Consider the following 20,182-nt stretch of genomic DNA (forward strand, 5'->3'; position numbering starts at 1 on the left):
GGAGGTCATTTCAGCTGTGTCGAGAGTAGTCTGTAGTGATGATCTCATAATCAGCTTTCCTTCCTCAATGAGAGCTTCAAACTATCCCTGGAGCTCTTTGGGGAGTTTATCTGAAAAGTTTGTCAATTTATTGTAGTTCACTTGATGTACTTGGCCGTAAGTGCCTGACAATTTGCTACCCTGGGGTTTTGGCTGGTGAAGGAAAAGACCTTTCTACCAACTAAGTCCAAGCACTTAGCTTCCTTATTGGAAGAGCAGATTTCAACTGGTGCTTTCGGCTTTTCTCTGAGGCTGCTTGGACTACCCAGGATTTAGGCACTGGATGAGTGAATAAAAATTCCACCCCTTTGCCTGGGACTAAGTTTTTTTTTCTCTGCCCACTTAAGGGTGGGGCACACATGGTTGATGTGTGCCACACCACCTTTGCTGGTTTCAATACTGCTTCGTTAATAGGCAATGAGATTTTACTGGGTCCCATGCTGTGCCAGATATTACTTCCTCTAAAGGGATTTGGAGCATCTCCACAACCCTCTTCAGCAGGTCTTAATATTGCTTGATGTCATCAGAAGGCGAAGAGGAGGTAGGCATAACTGCCTCATGTAGGGACGAGAACGAGAACCCTGACTGACCCAGCAGTTCTGGAGGTGTCTCTGGATTCTTCTCTTCTGTCAGCTCGTGAGGAGGGTCTGCTTCCTCTATGTGAGGAGAGTGATGCTGCGAGTCCTATCTCAAACAAACCGATTCAGAGCAACATGTATACGGACCCAGTACGACCAACAGGATTGGTCAAATGGTGGTTGGGGTGCATCCCAAGGCATAGGGTACTTAAGTTCATGTGGAAGATAATCCATTTTGTACGACTTTTATGGAGCCCATGAGACTCTTGATACCTTGTCTGGACTGTGGGAGGTAGCATTCTCTCACCCATGTTCATGCTATCAAAGGAGAAGGTAAGATCTTGTTCCATGGATGGTGCCGATAGACTCAGCTGCTTGGCCGCCTCTCTGTTAGTTTACAGTATCAGGGAATGGGTGTCCATAAGTACCAATGGTACTTGATTTAGCAATACCCTGACTGGGAGACAGTCTGGGAAGAAAGACCTCCATGTAGCCACTTGGGAAAAAACCAATGTCTGTGGAGATAACGGCGCCTGAAAGGATGGGTGATTCAGCAACTTGCAGGACAAGGAGGATTTGCTGGGTGGTAAATTTGTCCCCTGAAGAGGGGGAACAAAGGCTGGTCTCTGTTTGCACCGTTAGAGCCAAATTGGTTGGAATTCTCAGTACCAGTTTCCTTCCTTCCCTCTCTAATGTCCAGAGAGTGGGCTACCGGATCCCTCACTGCAGCCCTTTTCTGCTGCCAAATTCCTGGCTTTATCCTAGTCCCACCTGTTCCTTCTCAGATGGCTCCATCATTCAGGGGTTACTTAGGCTACAGCTGTGCAGAAATAGGTGGCCTATCTGGTTAATTGATGCCTTCTCAGCCCCATCAACCCCTTCTAGGGTAATAAGGGGTGAACATCCCATCATACTGGGCATAGTAATCACCTTGAAGAGTACAGACAGGAAGATGGAGGGGGGGGAAGAGTCCCACTAACTATACTAACTCTCAACTACTAATCTATAAACTATTCTATAACTATTTTCAGGTAATTAGGAAGGAAGCAAATTTGCTGGACACTGGAGCTTTCCAACACACACCATAGGTAGCAAAAGGAAATTGGAAATACGGTTGGTCCACACGGCCACTTTATACCCTTAGTAAACAGCACGTGGAGAACTGCACAGGCACAGACTAGAGGACACGATTAGCAGAAATCTTCTTTTCTTCTGGTCTCAGGCGCCCATAGAGCACCCGCACCCCACAGTGGAATACAAATAGGCACCAGCACTTGAGGAACAACTCTACACAGGCGCAGCAGCAGGGTCCCCATGGACTCGCATTGTGCAGTAGAGTAATGTGGAGTAGATTTACACCCCAGTTTGCCACGAACTGAAAGTTCATGTAGACAATCCCTCAACATGCTTGAGAGGGCGGGTGGGATGCAGTTACAACAGAAGAGTGGATGGAAATATCCTTTATAATGCATTCATTGATTTTGCTGCGAAGTCAACCTCATCCAGACACCTTATTGATATCTGCATTGATCGTCAAAATAATTACAACAGAGGAGCTGCAGAGAGATCCAATCTGTTATCTCCTGGCACTAGATGGGGCACTCAGGTATTAATTCAAAGCAGCTAATTTAAGCTGGTAGGATTCAACGTGAGCTGCATGAACAGCTAAGAATAAGCCTGTGAAGGCAACCCCCTTTTCAAGCTAACATGTGCATGCCCTCCCCTGTGCTTGGAGCACTCACCAGTAACAAAAATTTCTATAAGACAAGATTTAGTTACAATCATTGGGTTAGTGTTGTGAACTGAAGAGGTACTCATGGCTCAAAACATCTGGCAAAGATTTTTAAACAGGACACACTCAAAACTAGACTCATTTTCTTCTGCCTTACGTAAGCTAGTAAGCGAGAGTTAGATGAACAGAAAGCAATAACTGGCTTGTATGTAATATGCTTGTTATTTTTTACATGCCAACATAACATGCTTCAAAACCCCTAATTGTCAGAGGATGACTTATGTCAGAGCTATCCTTGAAAGGTTGCAGAGTAACAGCCGTGTTAGTCTGTATTCGCAAAAAGAAAAGGAGTACTTGTGGCACCTTAGAGACTAACCAATTTATTTGAGCATAAGCTTTCGTGAGCTACAGCTCACTTCATCGGATGCATACTGTGGAAAGTATAGAAGATCTTTTTATACACACAAAGCATGAAAAAATGGGTGTTTACCACTACAAAAGGTTTTCTCTCCCCCCACCCCATTGTAAGGAGAGAGATCACTTTAGATAAGCTATTACCAGCAGGAGAGTGGGGTAGGGGGAGAGAAAACCTTTTGTAGTGGTAAACACCCATTTTTTCATGCTTTGTGTATAAAAAGATCTTCTATACTTTCCACAGTATGCATCCGATGAAGTGAGCTGTAGCTCACGAAAGCTTATGCTCAAATAAATTGATTAGTCTCTAAGGTGCCACAAGTCCTCCTTTTCTTTTTGCTATCCTTGAAAGAACATCAGTTGTTCTGTAAGAAAAATCAATTATGAACCCATTTATGCAATCAACTCTCGACATTACAAATCAGACCTAATTACATTTTGCCACAGCGCTCACACTATATTACTATTTTTGGCAGAATGAACTAACATCTTATCCAAGGATTAACTTTTCCCCCCAATCATAAAGAGTATCATTCTACTATTTATAATTATATGCTTCCCAGTGGTACTTCTAACAGAATTAGAATGTGTCTTGTGTACACGCAGGGTGGCTGTCAAAAGATTTCTCTCCACTCAGAACACAAAGACTACAATTCAACCCCCAAGCACCACAGGACATTACTGGAAATCAGCTTTTCTTGAAGGTTGAGACACACAGGCTTTTCTAAAGATCTTTTTTTAAACATTGGTTGCAGTCACCCTTCCAGCCTTCCCTGCCATGTACACATGCAACAAACGCAGATTAGCCACAAATAAAGACATGCAATACGTTGAATAGTGAAATCAGAAATGCGGCACCAATTAAGATCTGGCTGAAAATTCATCCCAAATTATGTTATAATAGATTGTGTATATTTCAGTCTCCGTATCCTCCCCTTCTAAGTGCAAAGTATGACAGAATGAGATATTTCTGTATTGAATTGTGAACTCCGTTTTCTATTGTAACATCCATTTTCTGCTTGTACTGAACATGAGTAGCCCTTGCCCAAGGCAAATCTATTCTGATATATCCTGAATGGCTACTCTGACCAGGAAAGGTGGTTGACATCTTGTTCAGGGACTATTGAGCAGAAGCAATCATAGAGCAATCTAGGGCCAACAATTTTGATTCTCTCAACTTCTGGCCCAACCCCAGGGAACAATGGATTTTCTACACAGAGGCTGGAAGGAAGAGACAAGCTTTTCAGCTGAGCACATGGCAAAAAGAGAGAGAGAGAGAGAGATTGCATGAAAAGGGTGGCCATTCATTGCCACCTACACGAAGTGATGGCTGGAGACAGAGAAGGCAGGAGGGAATCTGCTTAGTCTGAAATGCTGACAAGACCTCAGACTCACAGACGGGATGAGATCAGGCTATGGGGGATCGGTGCATCTCACGAATTTTGTTATTTTTCAAAGATCTTTAACTTTAGTGCTTTTTAAGAGTAAATTGACTGTGATTAGTAAATCCCTTTGCTAAACCTGTGTTTCTTGTTTCCCTGAAGGGGTTAAACTAGAAACCAGAGTGCCCACAACCTAGAGGGAACTTTCATGGATCATAGCTATGCAACTAGAGGCTTGGGTGGTCTGAGGGACTTGTTCCAGGGTCTGGGGTGGCTTCAATGGAGAGTCCCATGTCCCAAGGAAGGGCTCAGACAAGGGGACTGAACCTGGGAGTGCCCTTACAGATCCAAAGCTGGAACCCTGACCAAACTCTGGCCAGCCCCAGTAGGCTTGGAAGCACATGGGACACAGTTGCTGGGTCCACTCCCAACAGAGACTGGGCCAGGTTGTGACACAGAGCAGCTCTTATTTTGTAGGTATGTCCTTCAAACAGGCCACTTGGGGTTACTGCTGGTATTTAACTCAAAGGGACTAGTTTATTCTGACAGTATGTTGGGAGAGTAGCAAAAGTCAGCACAGTTCTCAACCCTCAGACTATTTCCAAGTGCTGATCAAAGGGCTTGAGGTGGTGAACATACAAGAAGGGGAATGGTTTAATTGTGTATCTGAAGAATTAGTGCGTGACAGTGATTCCATATGTCACAAAAATGCCCAAAATAGGGAGATTCACTGGAGAAAATCCATGCTCTACACAAGAGAGCCTGAAAATACACCATTTATAGGCACTTACCCTATACATGGAGAGGTCGATACGGAGTGAATTGTGCAGCTGGTCCAGCAGTTTAACAAACCTTTCTTTCTGTTGGTCGGGAAAAAATATAGTAAATAACCTCATTCTCCATCACAGGAAGTTAGACCTAATCAACACTCCCAATAACGAGAGTGCTGCCTGAGAACTAGCGCTGGATCACAGAAGAGTGGGAGGAAGTTTAATGGATTTATTCTATTGTGCAAACTTGGAGGGAAGATAATATTTGCTTCAGGTCTCTGAATTTACTCCTAAACTTGATGTAATAGTAATTTCAGTATAACATTAGAAGGGTCAGGAAAATTCCCCTTCATCACTTAAAGGAGACATATGTACCATTCAAGTATAGAGAGAATACAAGACCACAAATAAACTTATTGAAACTGATGTATGAATTCCAGCTATTGATCTGCATGGTTGCAGGTACATAATGATCACATTTAAAAGAAAGACTTATTCCCAAACAGGTTCCAACCAGTGATACGAGCCCTAGCTCTTGTAAGTTAGATTTTCGATTTTGTTTTTTTCTTGCCAAACAAAAAACTGCCAACATTTCATTTCATTTGAAACCTTTTCAAAACAAAATGTCAATTCAAAACAAATGTTTGTTTTCGGGGGGGAGGGGGAGGGAGGGGGATGTGGGGTGTGTGGGGGGGTGTGACCAAAATGATCAGGTTGACCTGAAATTGTGAATCGTTTCAGTGCTTGAAACGTGCATTTAAAATTTTTTGTCCAGCTCCAGTCTCTGCCTTACTTGGGGCCCAACCTCTGGCGGGTGCTGGTTTGGCACAGAAGCAATCTCCCCTTCAGTCAGATGTGCTCTCCCCCGTAACAGAGCGTGGCTTGTCCCAAACCCCATTCTGACAATCTTAAAAAACCCAAGCTCTACTGCATATTACAGGGAAAACAATTTAACAGGAGGGCAGTGGGGACTGGACAGTACAATCCATGTCTTAATAAATCAGTATTGAGTTCCCCCCACAACAGAGTAGAACCTGAGATACACAAACATCAAGTGCAGCAGCTGTTTGGAGACAGACTTTTAAAGAAGTTGCTAATTTAAGTTCTGAAACCATCACATCCCACGGTATACATTATCTACAGTACCTCACGCAGCGTTCAATACAGTTTGCTCATTTCCACACCATTTGTATTCTGGTGTTACTGGAGCACAGAATGCAAGCATCACAATGCATTATACTGATTAGTATCTAGTATGGATGACCAAGACCACATCAGTTGTGTTAATTCCTCATACAGAAGAGTCCCACTGCGCCATCCAAGGATATAATGCTCCTAGTGATTCACTTTAACGTCCACGAAAGCCATAAGCAAACCAAGCAAGTAAAACTGTAACAGTAGCATAGCAGGACAGTTAACACTGAAACATACCCCAAAGTTTGAGGCGGCAAAGCGGTCAGAAGCAGACACGTTTGTAGATGCAGTCGTGTGTGCGTAGTAGGCATTGATGTTGGCCAGTAAGGTGCTCATCACAGCTGGCACTCCTGGACACATGTACTTGGAGGACAGACATGCAAAGTGCCTGGAACAGCATAAGCAAGGTCAGTTATGGAGAAGACACAAAGATGCTCTAAAGTTTACAAGGTTATTTCTGGCCCTCGGGGAAAAGCAGAGCTATAGAGTTGATTCTTTCAGCTATTTCCACCCCATTAATATTGGCAACACACGGCTCAAGGTACCATATCAATGAGAGCTGTAGTTATAATCCAGAATTTCAACTTCTTGACAAGTCTCCATTGTCCCAACACTTGACTTTTCTGCAAAGATACCAGCTGGTAGTAGCAAAATAAATGCTTTTAGCATGGCCCTGGAAACATTACATAATAGCCTCTCAATTTGGCAATTTATTGATAAGTCCAATCCTGAGATTCTTCTGTTGCTCCAGGATACAGTGATTCTGAGACAATGCCTGATGCAAGGAGACCTGCAAAGCATACTGCTCCTTCCAATAGTCAGTAACTTCCTAAGTGACGTGCCAGCAGGAATTGCAACACACTCCCTGCCTTGAGTGCAGCAGGATCTACATACCACTATCTTTGTGCTTTACAGACATTTCTTTGATTCTTTAGGGCTAATCCTGTCATCCTGCAGGAAGTATGTTGTCTCATTTGCATTTTCTCATATAATTGCTCTTATTAAAGTGTAAGGAAATCTCTTACAGGAAATCTTAAAATTATTCAACCAGCATTTGGTCTTGAGGAGTGATTAAAGTAAACAACCAAAGAAAAGCTGGTATAAATAAGGAAAAACAGCCCTTTAAAAAAGGGCTAATATTATAAGACATAACACAAGAGAAGAGTGTCCATGTGTCAGAAACTTGTTAGAACTTCTGCTACAAATTCCAGAGAGATTCTTTTAAACATGAAACAGATCATAATCCCTGTGTCATCCTTAGGCAACACGCAGTCATTAGCTTCCGTGTTACTCACCTTCCAAGTAAATTGACAGGGCTTTACATGAAAATATTTAAGAATCAATGTTTCAGATAAATACATGGCATTGCATTAGTTGGATATGGTAGGTACCTTGCTGGCCTACTGGTAGTTCAGGCACTCAACTAGTACTGTATAAAAATCTAGACAGACAGACCTGCATCTCTCTACCTGTGTCTTTCACAGATACGTTTATGGAAGAAAGAATGATCTCCAACTACTTTAATTCTTCTGAAAAACTGAAAAGCCCGATTCCCAGCAGAAAGCTGCTATCAGGGTTTGAGAAGGGATGTACTTTTTAGCAGTTCTTAAAGATGTAGCATAACTGATGAAACGAAGGTTCTATTCGTAACCCATAAACACTATATGTGAGCAAAGAACACCTGGGGGCTGGCTAGCACAGCTCTATTTCAGTAATTCCTTTCCACTTTGATTATCATCGTTCAACTGGCAGAAAGTGAAGATATGTGCATGGAGAACAACCTGTGGAATGCATTCAGTGCAAGGGCTTCAGGATGCCCCAGAACTGAAACTTCAACTTCAAAGGTGAGTTTCTTCAAGCTAATCTGCCTCATTCAATATTTAACTGAAGACAAAAAGCAAATGCAATACAAATGGTGGTCTGCAGGAAGACGCAGAGTGCATTAGGAACCCAAGTCAGAGCTCAGTGTTTAGGAAAGGCTCCCAGGAAACCAAGAATTGGAACAGTCTAGTTTCAAACAGAGCAAACCAGGTCATCGCCTTCGGCAAATCCTCCTACTTTAAAACTGATTGTTCTGGTTCTTGACCCAGGATTCTTTGATCACCATGAAAGAGCACTGGTGTTAAATTTGGGTCACAAATACCCTTCTTCCTCATCCCCACTAGACGTTTTTATTTGGGCGTAGGGAGGACACATTTTAAATAACTCAGCGGTCAATTAATGGAGGACCCAGAATCTCACACCATCAATGGTTTACCTCTGGGAATCAAGCTCATGCTTATTTACATCAACACCACCGGATATGGCTGCTCAGACTTGAAATTCAAGGGGCAGGACTATCAGCCAGCTGTGGGTTCCGAGTCCCTCAATCCTGATCCTTCTTCACCCACTGATTTCTATCTTTTGAGGAAGCTAAGTGAAGAGCATGATAGCCCTTTCCTACTCACAATAAACCTAAAGGACGGTAGCCAGCAGAGCCAGATGGGAAATCGCAGGCCATGCCAGCCATCCTAAAAATATTGAGTACCCAACATATTTAGAACTCTTCCCTTTGAGATTAAATAAATTAACTACAGCAAGGGTTCAGTATGAGGAACACATGGAGAATAACTTACGTCATAGCCTGGTATATTGTTTCTATACCATAACGCATTGCAAATTCATCCACGATCTCTTGGGCTGTCTCATCAAAATACACCTTCCAGGCATCATCTCCTTTGGCATCAGGGATCTTCACCACCCCGTTCCCTTGAATGTCTGTGAGATAGTGGAAGAGGTTCTGAAATGGAAACAAACTAAATTAAACCTGATGTGTTGGAAGCCTCTAAGGCTGAGCGCAACATGACCGTCTTGGAACCACCCTGGAGACAGAACATCTGAAACACCTATTTGCTTTTTTATTAATTTATTTCAGTTTTCTTCCTCAGCATCCATGACAGGATTCCTCAGATTCATCCCTACAATTTCACCTACCAATATAAATAACTCACTCATACTCTGAGGAAATAAAGCTTTAGCTATTCCATCAGTGCTCAAATTTATGTTAACAAAGGACAGCATGGACAACCTGCCCCCAGGACCAAACCCAATGTGCATGAAGTGGAGCAGACCTTTAACACAAGCGTGAGGCCTGCAACTACAGGTCACCGTCCTCATGGGCCACACCTCAGTATTGACGGTAAGGGAAACTGCAAGCTGTGGTTTCAAATAATGGTTAAAGGTATGTGCAACTTTGGACATGTCCTTAATGTGACTTTGTATAAATCTAAAGAAATAAAAATAAAATGGATGGAACTTCACAAGCATATTTGATTCACAAACTGCATGTCTGCCACGCACCCGAATCATACAGATGCAGTCTGCCCATAGTAAAACCACCTAACAGAACAGTGCAAAAATTGGCTTAATGCTTTTTCAGCTTCTCTGTCACATCGTGGACCATTCACAATGATCCCCATGGTCTGAGGTGCTCAGAATGGAAAGCTAGCCAGCCGTTTCACCATGATTCTACAGCTTCCTTAATCATTCTGGCACAACAAACTTCACTATGCAGCCACAAGCCTTTGCCCTCCAACGTTTCAAGCTAGCAGTCACACAAAGAACAAGCTGTGACATTGCCTAAAACAAGGTGCAGAACAAAGCCTTCGAAGGTTTAACACTCCACTTTACATTTGTAATTTAATTAGATTGCAAGGCCCTTGGGGGAAAAAGCACCTCCCTCAGTGGGCCAAATTGTGCAACTTTTACTCCAAGGGAATTCCCACTGGTTGCAATGAAAGTTCTCTTGAAGTAAGGACTTTGTAAAAGATGCAATAAAGTATTTTCTTCCACCAGCGAAATCTCAGACTGATTGGTCTCCTGAAACTTAAAAGGCTCTGTAGGGGAGATAAAAATGACTTAAAACAGACAAACTGTTTAAACTAACGTAACGGTCCTTTCCCAGGCATTCATTATTTGCCAAACATTCTGATCATTATGATCTTTGGAAAAAGGGATATTTCTAACGATATGCCAACTGACTTGGGCTCAGAAAAGAATCAGCTACGTACCCTTATTCATTCCAACCTTCAGCCTCATCTAGTTACACTGGAAAGGCTTTCACCCACTGCTGCTGTACAGTAATCAACACACACGCAGTTCAGCATATTTCTCAGTGTTCCTCCAACTCATGTCGTATACAGATACATAAGCCTTCAGGACATTTACACACGGAGGAGGTGAATCAAGTGATGAAAAATCTCATGTTCTAATTAGGAGCCACAGGACTTTTTGCTTTAACCTATGATTTCTCCCGATCTAATAATTTTAGCTGCAAAGCATCTCAGTTTTGTCTGTGATATACAGACACATTGGATAAAAGAAGGAAAGAAATGATCTTTTAAAAGGAGGAAGGGAATGACCCTGCATATTCAGAAGGGGGGAAAAAAACCAGTCAATTAGAGAAGCAGAGTTGCCACTGAACTAAAAAGCGATGATTTGACAGTAACACCTGCTTGCCAGCCCGTTACATTTAGTTGACACCTCTTATCCTTATTCTTCCACCTCCCAGAGGTATCTGGCCCACTTTTGCCCACCTCAAGAGACACCAAGGATTGAACAGCCATGGACACTGGATTATCCTCTATTCCCTAACGGTCCCTAGTAGTAAAGTGGTGCAGCAGTGTGGGGGAAGATTATACTGCCATTGCCTGCACTCCGCCTGCTCAGTGGATAAATAGAGGGGCTTCACCCCCAACACTGATACCCTAAAATATTTCAGAAGACAATTAACAATTTATTCACAACCCAGCCAAGATGAGATATCCCACCTTGTACATGGGCAAAGCTTTTGTAGCTTTCTTAAAACAGGCAGTGCTATCCACATCTTAATGCGCTTAAAAGCGCTTATAGTTATAGCGGGACAGACTATGGTCTTTCTATAAGCAGGCTGAGAGAGTTCATGGGGAAGACGACACGGACGTATACCACATTAGCAAACCAAGGGGTTAGGACAGAGAATGCATAACTACTACCACTATCCACCACTGGCTTACTCACTTCATGAAGGCATGTGTACTGAATGTGATACGGAGCCACCTTCTCTTCTCCTTTTATTTCCACATTGATTTGCAAGCGTATAGCACCAGATACAGCAGATTTATCGGTTCTTTTCTCTAGAAAGAAAAATAAGTAGTAAGTTAAAAATATTTTTCTTTGCACAGGAACTAGCTCTTATGGCCACAGCAACACAACGCGGTAAAAGGAAAACACACGTGGAAGTCCAGGCTGACTTTGAAGTGAAATACGACCCTTCAATATCGTCTTTTTCAAAGTGTTCGTGTAAATTTGCATTTACCAAATGAACACAAGTGCCATGACATATTTGCGCCATTTCACACACAACTGGGATAACTACATGCGTATTTCAGACATGCGCAATTCAACGCATAAAAAAAATAATTAAAACGCAGTTCTTTAGCCCCACTGGCACAGGACAGCCACTCTACTAACACGCAGGTTATTGAATCAGAAAAGCCAAAGAACATGCTGAAACCCTTTATTTCAGAGAGTATGTGAATCTGAGAATGAATTTAGTGACCATGAAATTAAGGAACTAAGGGTTAAACTTTCAAAAGCAACTACGTGATTTAGGAGACTACAACCCATTTTCAAAGTTGATTTAGACGTGTAGGCGTCAAAGGGCATGTCTACTACATGAACACTCTGTGGCAAGCTGGTGTGTAAATCTACAGCGTCCCAAAGTGCCACACACTAACTGCCCATGTGAACCCTGCAGCTGTACACTAAAGGTTCCCTAGTGCAAATTCAGATACTGCTGTTAGACAGGTTTTCAGTCTCGTTGACTTAGGTTCCTAAGTCACTTCCGAAAAGGGGACTTGAGCACTTCAGAACATTTTACCCTCACTTCAGTTGGATTAAGAGCATAGCTCTGCCCATGTACCTCGATCACATGCTGAAGTGCTTGTTATACCAGTCCAGGCCCTTAAACAGGTTTGCAGCACCCTGTGGAATTCTGCACCTTGGCTTTCCAGCACCGAGGGACAATTAAGACAGATTCTGTGGTGGTTTTGTGTTGGAGACTACCATAATCCCAGCCAATTTATTTCTACTTGTTTCACACATGAGAATTGGAATCCAGTCTCTACAGGTAACAGGATATTCTAAGCCACTGCACCACCAACCCCACAGGTTTATTTTTCCCTGGCGTTAGGCTACCAAAGGTTAGTCCACACAGCACTTGTTCAGTTTTGAAACCTGGGATCCACCTTTCCTGAGACACCCCTGCTGGAATGGGTAACAACTTGTGCTCTTTTTTCATCTCTTACACAGTTAGAGACCATTGTCACCCCAGGGATTCCCCTATTCAAACACTCTTGATTCTTTTCATCTTTGTAAACCTTGAGGCCTGCACCTGGTCAAGGTGCACAGTGCTGGCTCCAGGGATGCTCACAGTTCTCAATGTTGATCGGGTTATCCCGAAGCCTTCCCCATACAAACATCATTCAATAACCATGACAGTCAACTAGTTCTTAGCTTCCAGCAGAGACCCCACACAACCCCCTTCCGGGACATACTGAGAAGACGGTCAGACACAGGGGTGATATACCTATGTGGCTATGCCGGGCATGTCTTTGTCACCATTACAAGAGAGTAGAGCAGAGTGGGTTCCCATAGGCAGAAGGTGCAAATACCACTCACTGAAGTTTGTCTTTGTTTTGGTCCTTGCTTGTAGAATGCTGTTAACATTACCCCTATGGTAGTGGTGGCCAAGGTATGACTTGAAGGACAAATGCATCCAGCCCAAGAGCTCTACAATGGCTCTTAACTTGAATATAGACGTTATAGTCTGTGGAGACTACAAGTCTCAGCATGCAAAAATGTATTTTGATTTGAGATGTTCTGATCTAACCTAAGAATGGCCCTACTGGGTCAGACCAAAGGTCCATCTAGCCCAATATCCTGTCTTCTGACAGTGGCTAATGGCAGGTGCCTTAGAGGGAATGAACAGAACAGGTAATCGTCAAGTGATCCATCCCCTGTTGGCCATTCCCAGCTTCTGGCAAACAGGGGCTAGGGACACCATCTGAGTCTCGACAGACTACAATAAGGACAAATGCAAAGTACTCCACTTTGGAAGTAACTATCAGTTGCACACATACAAAATGGGAACTGACTGCCTAGGAAGGAGTACTGCGAAAATGGACCTGGGGTCCTAGCGGATCACAAGCCAAATATGAGTCAACACTGTAACACTGTGCCACTGTAAGCTCTCTAGTGTAGACATGGCTTAGTCCTGCCATGAGTGCAGGGGACTGGACTAGAAGACTTCTCAAGATTCCTTCCAGTCCTACGATTCTATGATTCTACATTGTCATACTAAAGATAAGCACCACGGCAAACTCCTCCATTTGATGCACGCAAGGTATGGCCATCAGGCTACTTGCATACCATTCACATTTGAGCAAAGACTGGATACTCCTGGTCAACACCAGACCCAACTCTCTGGACAACACACTTAACGATGAAAATGTCTTCAAAGGAATCAATCAAGAAAACACATTTAAAGATCTCATTCTTGTCACCCAAAAATGTTTTTTCCCTTAAATTACTTTGCAGTACAACATCCTTTACTACTACATGAGTCAACAACACGATGCTGTTGCAAAAAAAAAGATGCAATTTTGGGTTGCATCAACAGAGGCATAGCATGCAAGTCACAGGAGGGGATAGTACTGCTCCACTCCATGCTGGTTTGGCCTCAGCTGGAGTACTGTGTCCAATTTTGGTCACCAATGTAGAGAGAGAAAAGATGTAGAGAAACTGGAAAGGATCCAGAGGTGAGTGACAAGGATGATCAGAGGGATGGAATTCAAGCCATAGGAGCAAAGGCTGAAGGAACTGGGTATGTTTAGTTTGGAAAAGAGGACGTTAAGGGGAGACACGAGATCTGTCTTCAAATACATGAAAGGCCGCCTTAACAGAAGATGGAGAAAAGTTGTTCTCTCTTGCCACAGGGAGCAGGATAAGAGGCAATGGGTTCAAACTATAGTATAGTATGTTTACATTAAATCTCAGGAAAAAATTCCTAACTGTAAGAACAGTAGAACAATGGAATAAACTTCCTCAGGAAGTTGTGGAATCTCCTTCACTGGAGATTTTTATAAAGAGTCTGGATAGCCATCTGTCTTGGATGGTTTAGACACAACAAATCCTGCATATTGGCACCGGCAGTCCCTTCTAACCCCATAATTCTACAGTAACGACAGGAGTAATGAACTCGTGGAACAAGAAGGAGTTGCCTCTTCAAGCGTTGGAACACAGTGAAATGAATCGTAAGCCACTCCTCTGTCACACATTTCTGATGCTATACAGAGCTGTGGCAGGAAAGGACTAAAAGCTACTAACAACAATTTATCAGAGCATTAGAAATATTTGCTGGCAATCAAGCCTGTCCCAAATTCAAACATATGTCTCGAGCTCTGCAACAGAACTGATGTGTCTAACAGAGCATTTTCCTCTACACAGAGTTGAATGTTCCTCAATTGTTGCTGCACAAGACAGACAGTTAATGATGCTAAAAATAGAGGTGTTAAATGCTTCCACCAGGTAAGCACATACTGCTTTAGGATGTGAGGACATTATACCCCCTGATTACCATCTTCATCACTTGCATTAACGTGGCCAGGATGCAATAGAAGGTAACATGCCTCAGGTCCAATTTTCCAGACTTCAAACCCACTTCTCCACAACCCTACTGACCCACACGGGCTGCCCATTAACCCCGGCAACAATTTAAAAAATGAATGCTCCTTTGTAGTGCAGTAAATAAAGAAATCTGTTATAACTTCAGAAATCCATAAAATATATCTGCCTGCATCCCTAATCTAGGCTAATCAAAAAATCAAAAACCAAATTCCCATTATAGATGACCAAAGCGCTAAGGGTTAGAATTATTGAGACTATCCAGTGCTGAGTTTCTTTGCACATTGACAACCAGCGGGACTTTCTGAGAGTGGAATGGACTACACTGTCTTTAAACTACTCTTCTGTTAGAATTCACTAAAGGAGCCTTTCATACAGACTTAACAGAATGAACTATTTCATTCCACCTACAGATCTTTTTGGAACGAACTCCCACCTCCTAATCCTGCTCAATTAATTGACCACTAAAATGAGGCACAGTGGGAATCCACAATGTCTGGGGTATGGCCATCTTATTTTTGCCAGCCTGGTCCTTTGTGCCTTTTCCGACACTCTGCAAGGGAACAGCATCTTTAATAAGTTACTAACTCCTCTGAGCTTTACTTAACTTTTCTTGCTATGAGGAGAAACATCCCCCACTAAGATGTCCTCTGTGTCCTCATATGAGCCTTCAAGCTTCCCCACTTTCCTGCTTCTAATTTTTTTTTTTAAATATAAATCAGTCAAGTGAAATGTGCTCATCTAACAGCCCTTGAGATTGAAAGCCTGTTTATTCACAGTACAGGTACAGCATAGGCCCTGGCATCTCATACCCAAAGGGAGCACCTCATAGGATGAGAGAGGAGTTCAGACTCTGGTTTCACTAAGTAAGCATCCAACAAACAAATTAATTCCAACTGAGGGTCACATGTGTCTGCTAAGAAGTGGACTGAAATTCAATAATTTATTTCTTATAGGCCAGTGAACAGTTCTCCAATGCTTAAAACTTTCAGTTATCTATAATTTGAGGGTGGATTTGAACTGGTGACCTACAGGTGAAAGATGCCATATCCCATTCCTCAGTCAATCTGCCATCCCCAAAGCCCTCTTACTTCTGTTAAACAATAGAAAGAACTCTCTCCTCCATTCTCAGCCTAGGCAGAACAGAAGAGAGTCTAGAAACAAAAACTGAACCTACATCTCCCACACAACTGTACAGAATAATAATCACTGGGCCCACTGGGGAGGCCAGAGGAAAATTTCAGCCCAGTACAGATGTCAGAGTTTGTCCCTACTCCATCCGCAAACTCAGTTCTTTAAAAGCAGCTTCTCCTTCAGCCACTCTGGAGACACTGCTCCCCCTCCCAGAAACACACATCTGGGGCCCTGTGAGAGGCAGCAGAAGCATTAGGATGAAGGCAGTTAGTAATCTTCAAAATTCTTTCCCATCGCCATGTGCACATACTGTCACTGCTCAGATACAACTCACCCGCTTACTGTCGGGGGGGGGAGGGGGCGGGCACCATCACCACCTCCTCCCTCTTTCCCCCATTTTGTGAATGGCCCCTACATCTCCAAAAAAAAAAAAAAAAAAAAAAAAAAAAGTGTGTGTGGCCAAAACTATTTGGCACATTTGTGTCAAATTCACAAATAGTTTCAGGCCAACCAAAACTTAAATTTTTTAGGAAATCTACTATTCATGGAAAAAATTTCACCCAGCTCTAGTGATTTATAATGCTTGCAAAGAGAAAATACTCTGCCTTTATGATTCTCCAAAGAGCATGTATTAGCGAATGTTTTTCACTGGGAAGACCACCACCTGATAGCCTGCCCCGTAACATACCCCCAAAACTCTTCAAAGTCACATGTTCTTTGGAAATTACACTAATGCACACACAGGATTATGAGAGTTCCTAACCCAAACATGCCTAATTTAGTAAGGAAAGTTCCATACATTTGTAAACTCTACCAAGGATTGTAATCTAAATTAGACGACTGAAAAGCTACTCACCAAGATTGTACCATACATCCATCTCTCCACTCAATGTGCGGACTTCGATGATGGTCTGCCCCAAAAAATCGTCCGACTCACGTTTCAGCCTCTGCTTGACACGAGACTTAATGTCGTCATCCTCATCCCAGACACGCACTTTGATCCGATCCGAGGAGTTATGGCACTCACTGTGAACAAGACAAGTAAGTACAGATGGGTGACCAGCCACAGAATCCAAGGGTGTAGAATGCATGGTTTTACAGCATGACTGACCATTCTCTGCTATTCGTTTAGTGGTATTCATTTCATAGATGTTCATTCACATTGGCAGCTGATGGCGAAGGATGCGAGATGCAAATAAAATTTAAGTACTCAGCAGGAATTGTGCTACAGAGTTTTTGAAGGCCTTCTGCTACAATATAGCCACAAAACTCTGAGGACCCTGACCACTACCAGGGACTGCTAGTGGATACTGCATGCCGCCTAGTGATTTGATTATAGTGTATTAGTCAAAGGTTCAAACTTCTGTTAAACAACAAAGAACTCTCTCCTCCATTCTCCTCTCCTCACCAAAGAAGACTCAAATGGAGGCCATTAACTTAATTTTGTTTGAGACTTTATTAGTGTCACTAGCAAAGCAACAGTGTATTAATGCACAAAACAACACAGTCAGGGAGATGATATAATACTGCTTCTGTGTGGGAGGAAGGGATGGGAAACAGCAACTCTAACGAAGTTGGTATTTAAGAGCTACAACATGCCCCAGGCAGGGAACTAAAGAAATCTCCTTCAAAAAGGCAGCTTTGTTCTCAGTTGAAGCTTCACATCTGATCTGATGCCGAGAAAAAAAAAACTCAGGTATCCTAAAACCTAAACAGGCAGGTGACCTGCACAACACACAGAGGAAATGAGAGAACTCAAAAGCTATAGGGACACAGCAAATTGAGAGATCTTGTCACAAAAGCCCTGCTCATTTATTGGGCATGTGATGTGATAAAGCAATTTGAATGCTCATATAAAAGCATGACAAGGGTGATTACTCATAACCGTTACAAATGTCTGGCCGCACCAGAAAAAAAAAGGGGGTTCCTGAAAATATGGCAATTCCTGCTGAAGGTCTATGTTCTAGCCTTTTCAAACCTACTGCATCTGTTGCTAAGCAACAGGTGGAGAATGAACAAGGAGAGAGAATGAAGAAATGGGTCAAAAGAGATTTCCTAAGCCAAGTCAGTGAAATGTGGCAGCAACCGTGGTGTTTACATGTTCCCTACCAAGAACTCATTTGGTCTCCCATTGCCATCTATTGTGTTTTAGGATTCATTAACAGACAGCTAATGCAGAAGAGCTCACTGTGAATTAAATGGAGAAATGCAGAGGCAATTTGAGGTTGTCCTGATGGTTTGCTGCTGTTTGAAAACCAATCCATTCTGCATTCCCCAAGGGATTCAAAGTACCACTTAGAATACAGAAAACCAATGTTTCAATCAATATTTCCCTGGTTTTAATTCTTTCCCTCCCATGTGTAAACATGTGCAGGTGTTTAAGATGATTTGTTGCATGGTGTGCTGAAGAGGAGATGCTAAGACTGTTGGTTCTTCCTCTAGCTCTCAAACCTATTTGGGCATGTTGCCATCTCTGTAGGCCCAGCAGAATAAGAGGCTACACACTAAAAATTCTTCATAACCCAAACAAATATTATAAAAAACTCTCTCAATTTCCTAGGGGCAGATTTGGAAAGGTATTTAATTGCCCGAAGATGCAGACAGACATGCACAATGGGATTTTCACAAGCTCCTAAGCAAGTTAGGTCCTTAACTCCCACTGACAGCATTTTTCGGTGCCTAAGTACTTCTGTTAACCTGGCCCTAGGTCTTGACCATCTACTACAGTCTGTCAGAAGTACTGCTTCTTTAGGAAGATACTCAAGCTGATTTGACCTAGTTTGATCTGCACTGTGCGCCTTTTAAACTTGAACATGCACCATACGAGGTACCTGGAATAACGGTGTTCTCTTTCTTTACTTACAACAGGGGTCCGCGCAGCACCACAATCACCGCAGAACGTTTTCAGTGGTACCAACTGGATCTGTACACCTCAAGACTGTTACTGTCTCTACCATACACACCTTTCCTTGAGGGATGCTACTATTTTTATGGGGCTTCTACCTCTTTGTATTTCCTCTCCTGGCTCTGTACCAGAGTGATTCACCGGAGCTCTCTGTGCTGTTAAACACCTGAACCTGGGGGGACAAGGCAGGGGGCGGGGCGGGGGGGAGGCGGGGTTTAAGGCAGAGTACACCTATAGAATCTGCAGTCTTTGTTACTGTTGAACCAAGACAGCCAGGCTGATATCAGCCCCACTTCTACAGAAACGAGAGCTCTGGGATCCAACTCGAACACGTTTATTGCCTGGGAGATGAAGGACAATGCTCACTTTTAAATTGAAACAGCATAAACCCAGTCTTGTGGAGTCTGAACATATATCGCAGTGTTAAAAAACGTCCCCACAATGCAGGAAGCAGCACCTTTTTAACGCTCTCCAGCACTTGCTGCACTTCTTATGTTCCTGTTTTCTCTTTTTTAAATATATTTATATTAGTTGGAGTGTTTTTATTGTGATTGTTTGTGACATTTTATCTTGATTGTCTAGTTGTACTGAATTATTTAAAATAAAAATTTTCAATAAAAATAATGTACAAAAGCCAGGGGGTAAAAAATGAATAAAAAAAGATGAAATGAGTCAAACTGCTTCCAAGATGGTGTTTTCAGTGGGGGTCTAAATTAGCTGTTACCACTCAAGAAAGATCTTGGACTCATTGTGGAGAGTTCTCTGAAAACATCCACTCAATGTGCAGTGGCAGTCAAAAAAGAGAACAGAATGTTGGTAAACATTAAGAAAGGGATAGATAGATAGATACTAAACTGGGAGGAGTGATAGATACGCTGGAGGGGAGGGATAGGATACAGAGGGACCTAGACAAATTGGAGGATTGGGCCAAAAGAAATCTGATGAGGTTCAATAAGGATAAGTGCAGGGTCCTGCACTTAGGAGGGAAGAACCCAATGCACAGCTACAGAGTAGGGACCGAATGGCTAGGCAGCAGTTCAGCGGAAAAGGACCTAGGGGTGACAGTGGACGAGAAGCTGGATATGAGCCAGCAGTGTGCCCTTGTTGCCAAGAAGGCCAATGGCATTTTGGGATGTATAAGTAGGGGCATAGTGAGCAGATCGAGGGACATGATCGTTCCCCTCTATTCGACGTTGGTGAGGCCTCATCTGGAGTACTGTGTCCAGTTTTGGGCCCCATACTACAAGAAGGATGTGGATAAATTGGAAAGAGTCCAGCAAAGGGCAACAAAAATGATTAGGGGTCTGGAACACATGACTTATGAGGAGAGG

The 20,182-nt window shown here is 42.8% G+C and overlaps 1 protein-coding gene across 3 annotated transcripts in view; it reads right to left on the reverse strand.

Moving 5' to 3' along the window:
- UNC13B (unc-13 homolog B) overlaps positions 1–20,182 on the reverse strand; it is a 393,995-nt gene that overhangs the window by 102,025 nt on the left and 271,788 nt on the right. For all 3 annotated transcript variants that reach the window (XM_077816579.1, XM_077816578.1, XM_077816577.1), the window contains 5 exons: positions 16,803–16,972; positions 11,147–11,262; positions 8,725–8,888; positions 6,347–6,497; positions 4,937–5,005 (listed from right to left, as the gene is read on the reverse strand). In XM_077816579.1, coding sequence (XP_077672705.1) covers positions 4,937–5,005; positions 6,347–6,497; positions 8,725–8,888; positions 11,147–11,262; positions 16,803–16,972 — 670 coding nt within the window. The remainder of the gene's footprint in view (positions 1–4,936; positions 5,006–6,346; positions 6,498–8,724; positions 8,889–11,146; positions 11,263–16,802; positions 16,973–20,182) is intronic.

This window comes from Eretmochelys imbricata, chromosome 5 (assembly GCF_965152235.1).
Source record: "Eretmochelys imbricata isolate rEreImb1 chromosome 5, rEreImb1.hap1, whole genome shotgun sequence".
NCBI classification, from domain to species: domain Eukaryota; kingdom Metazoa; phylum Chordata; order Testudines; family Cheloniidae; genus Eretmochelys; species Eretmochelys imbricata.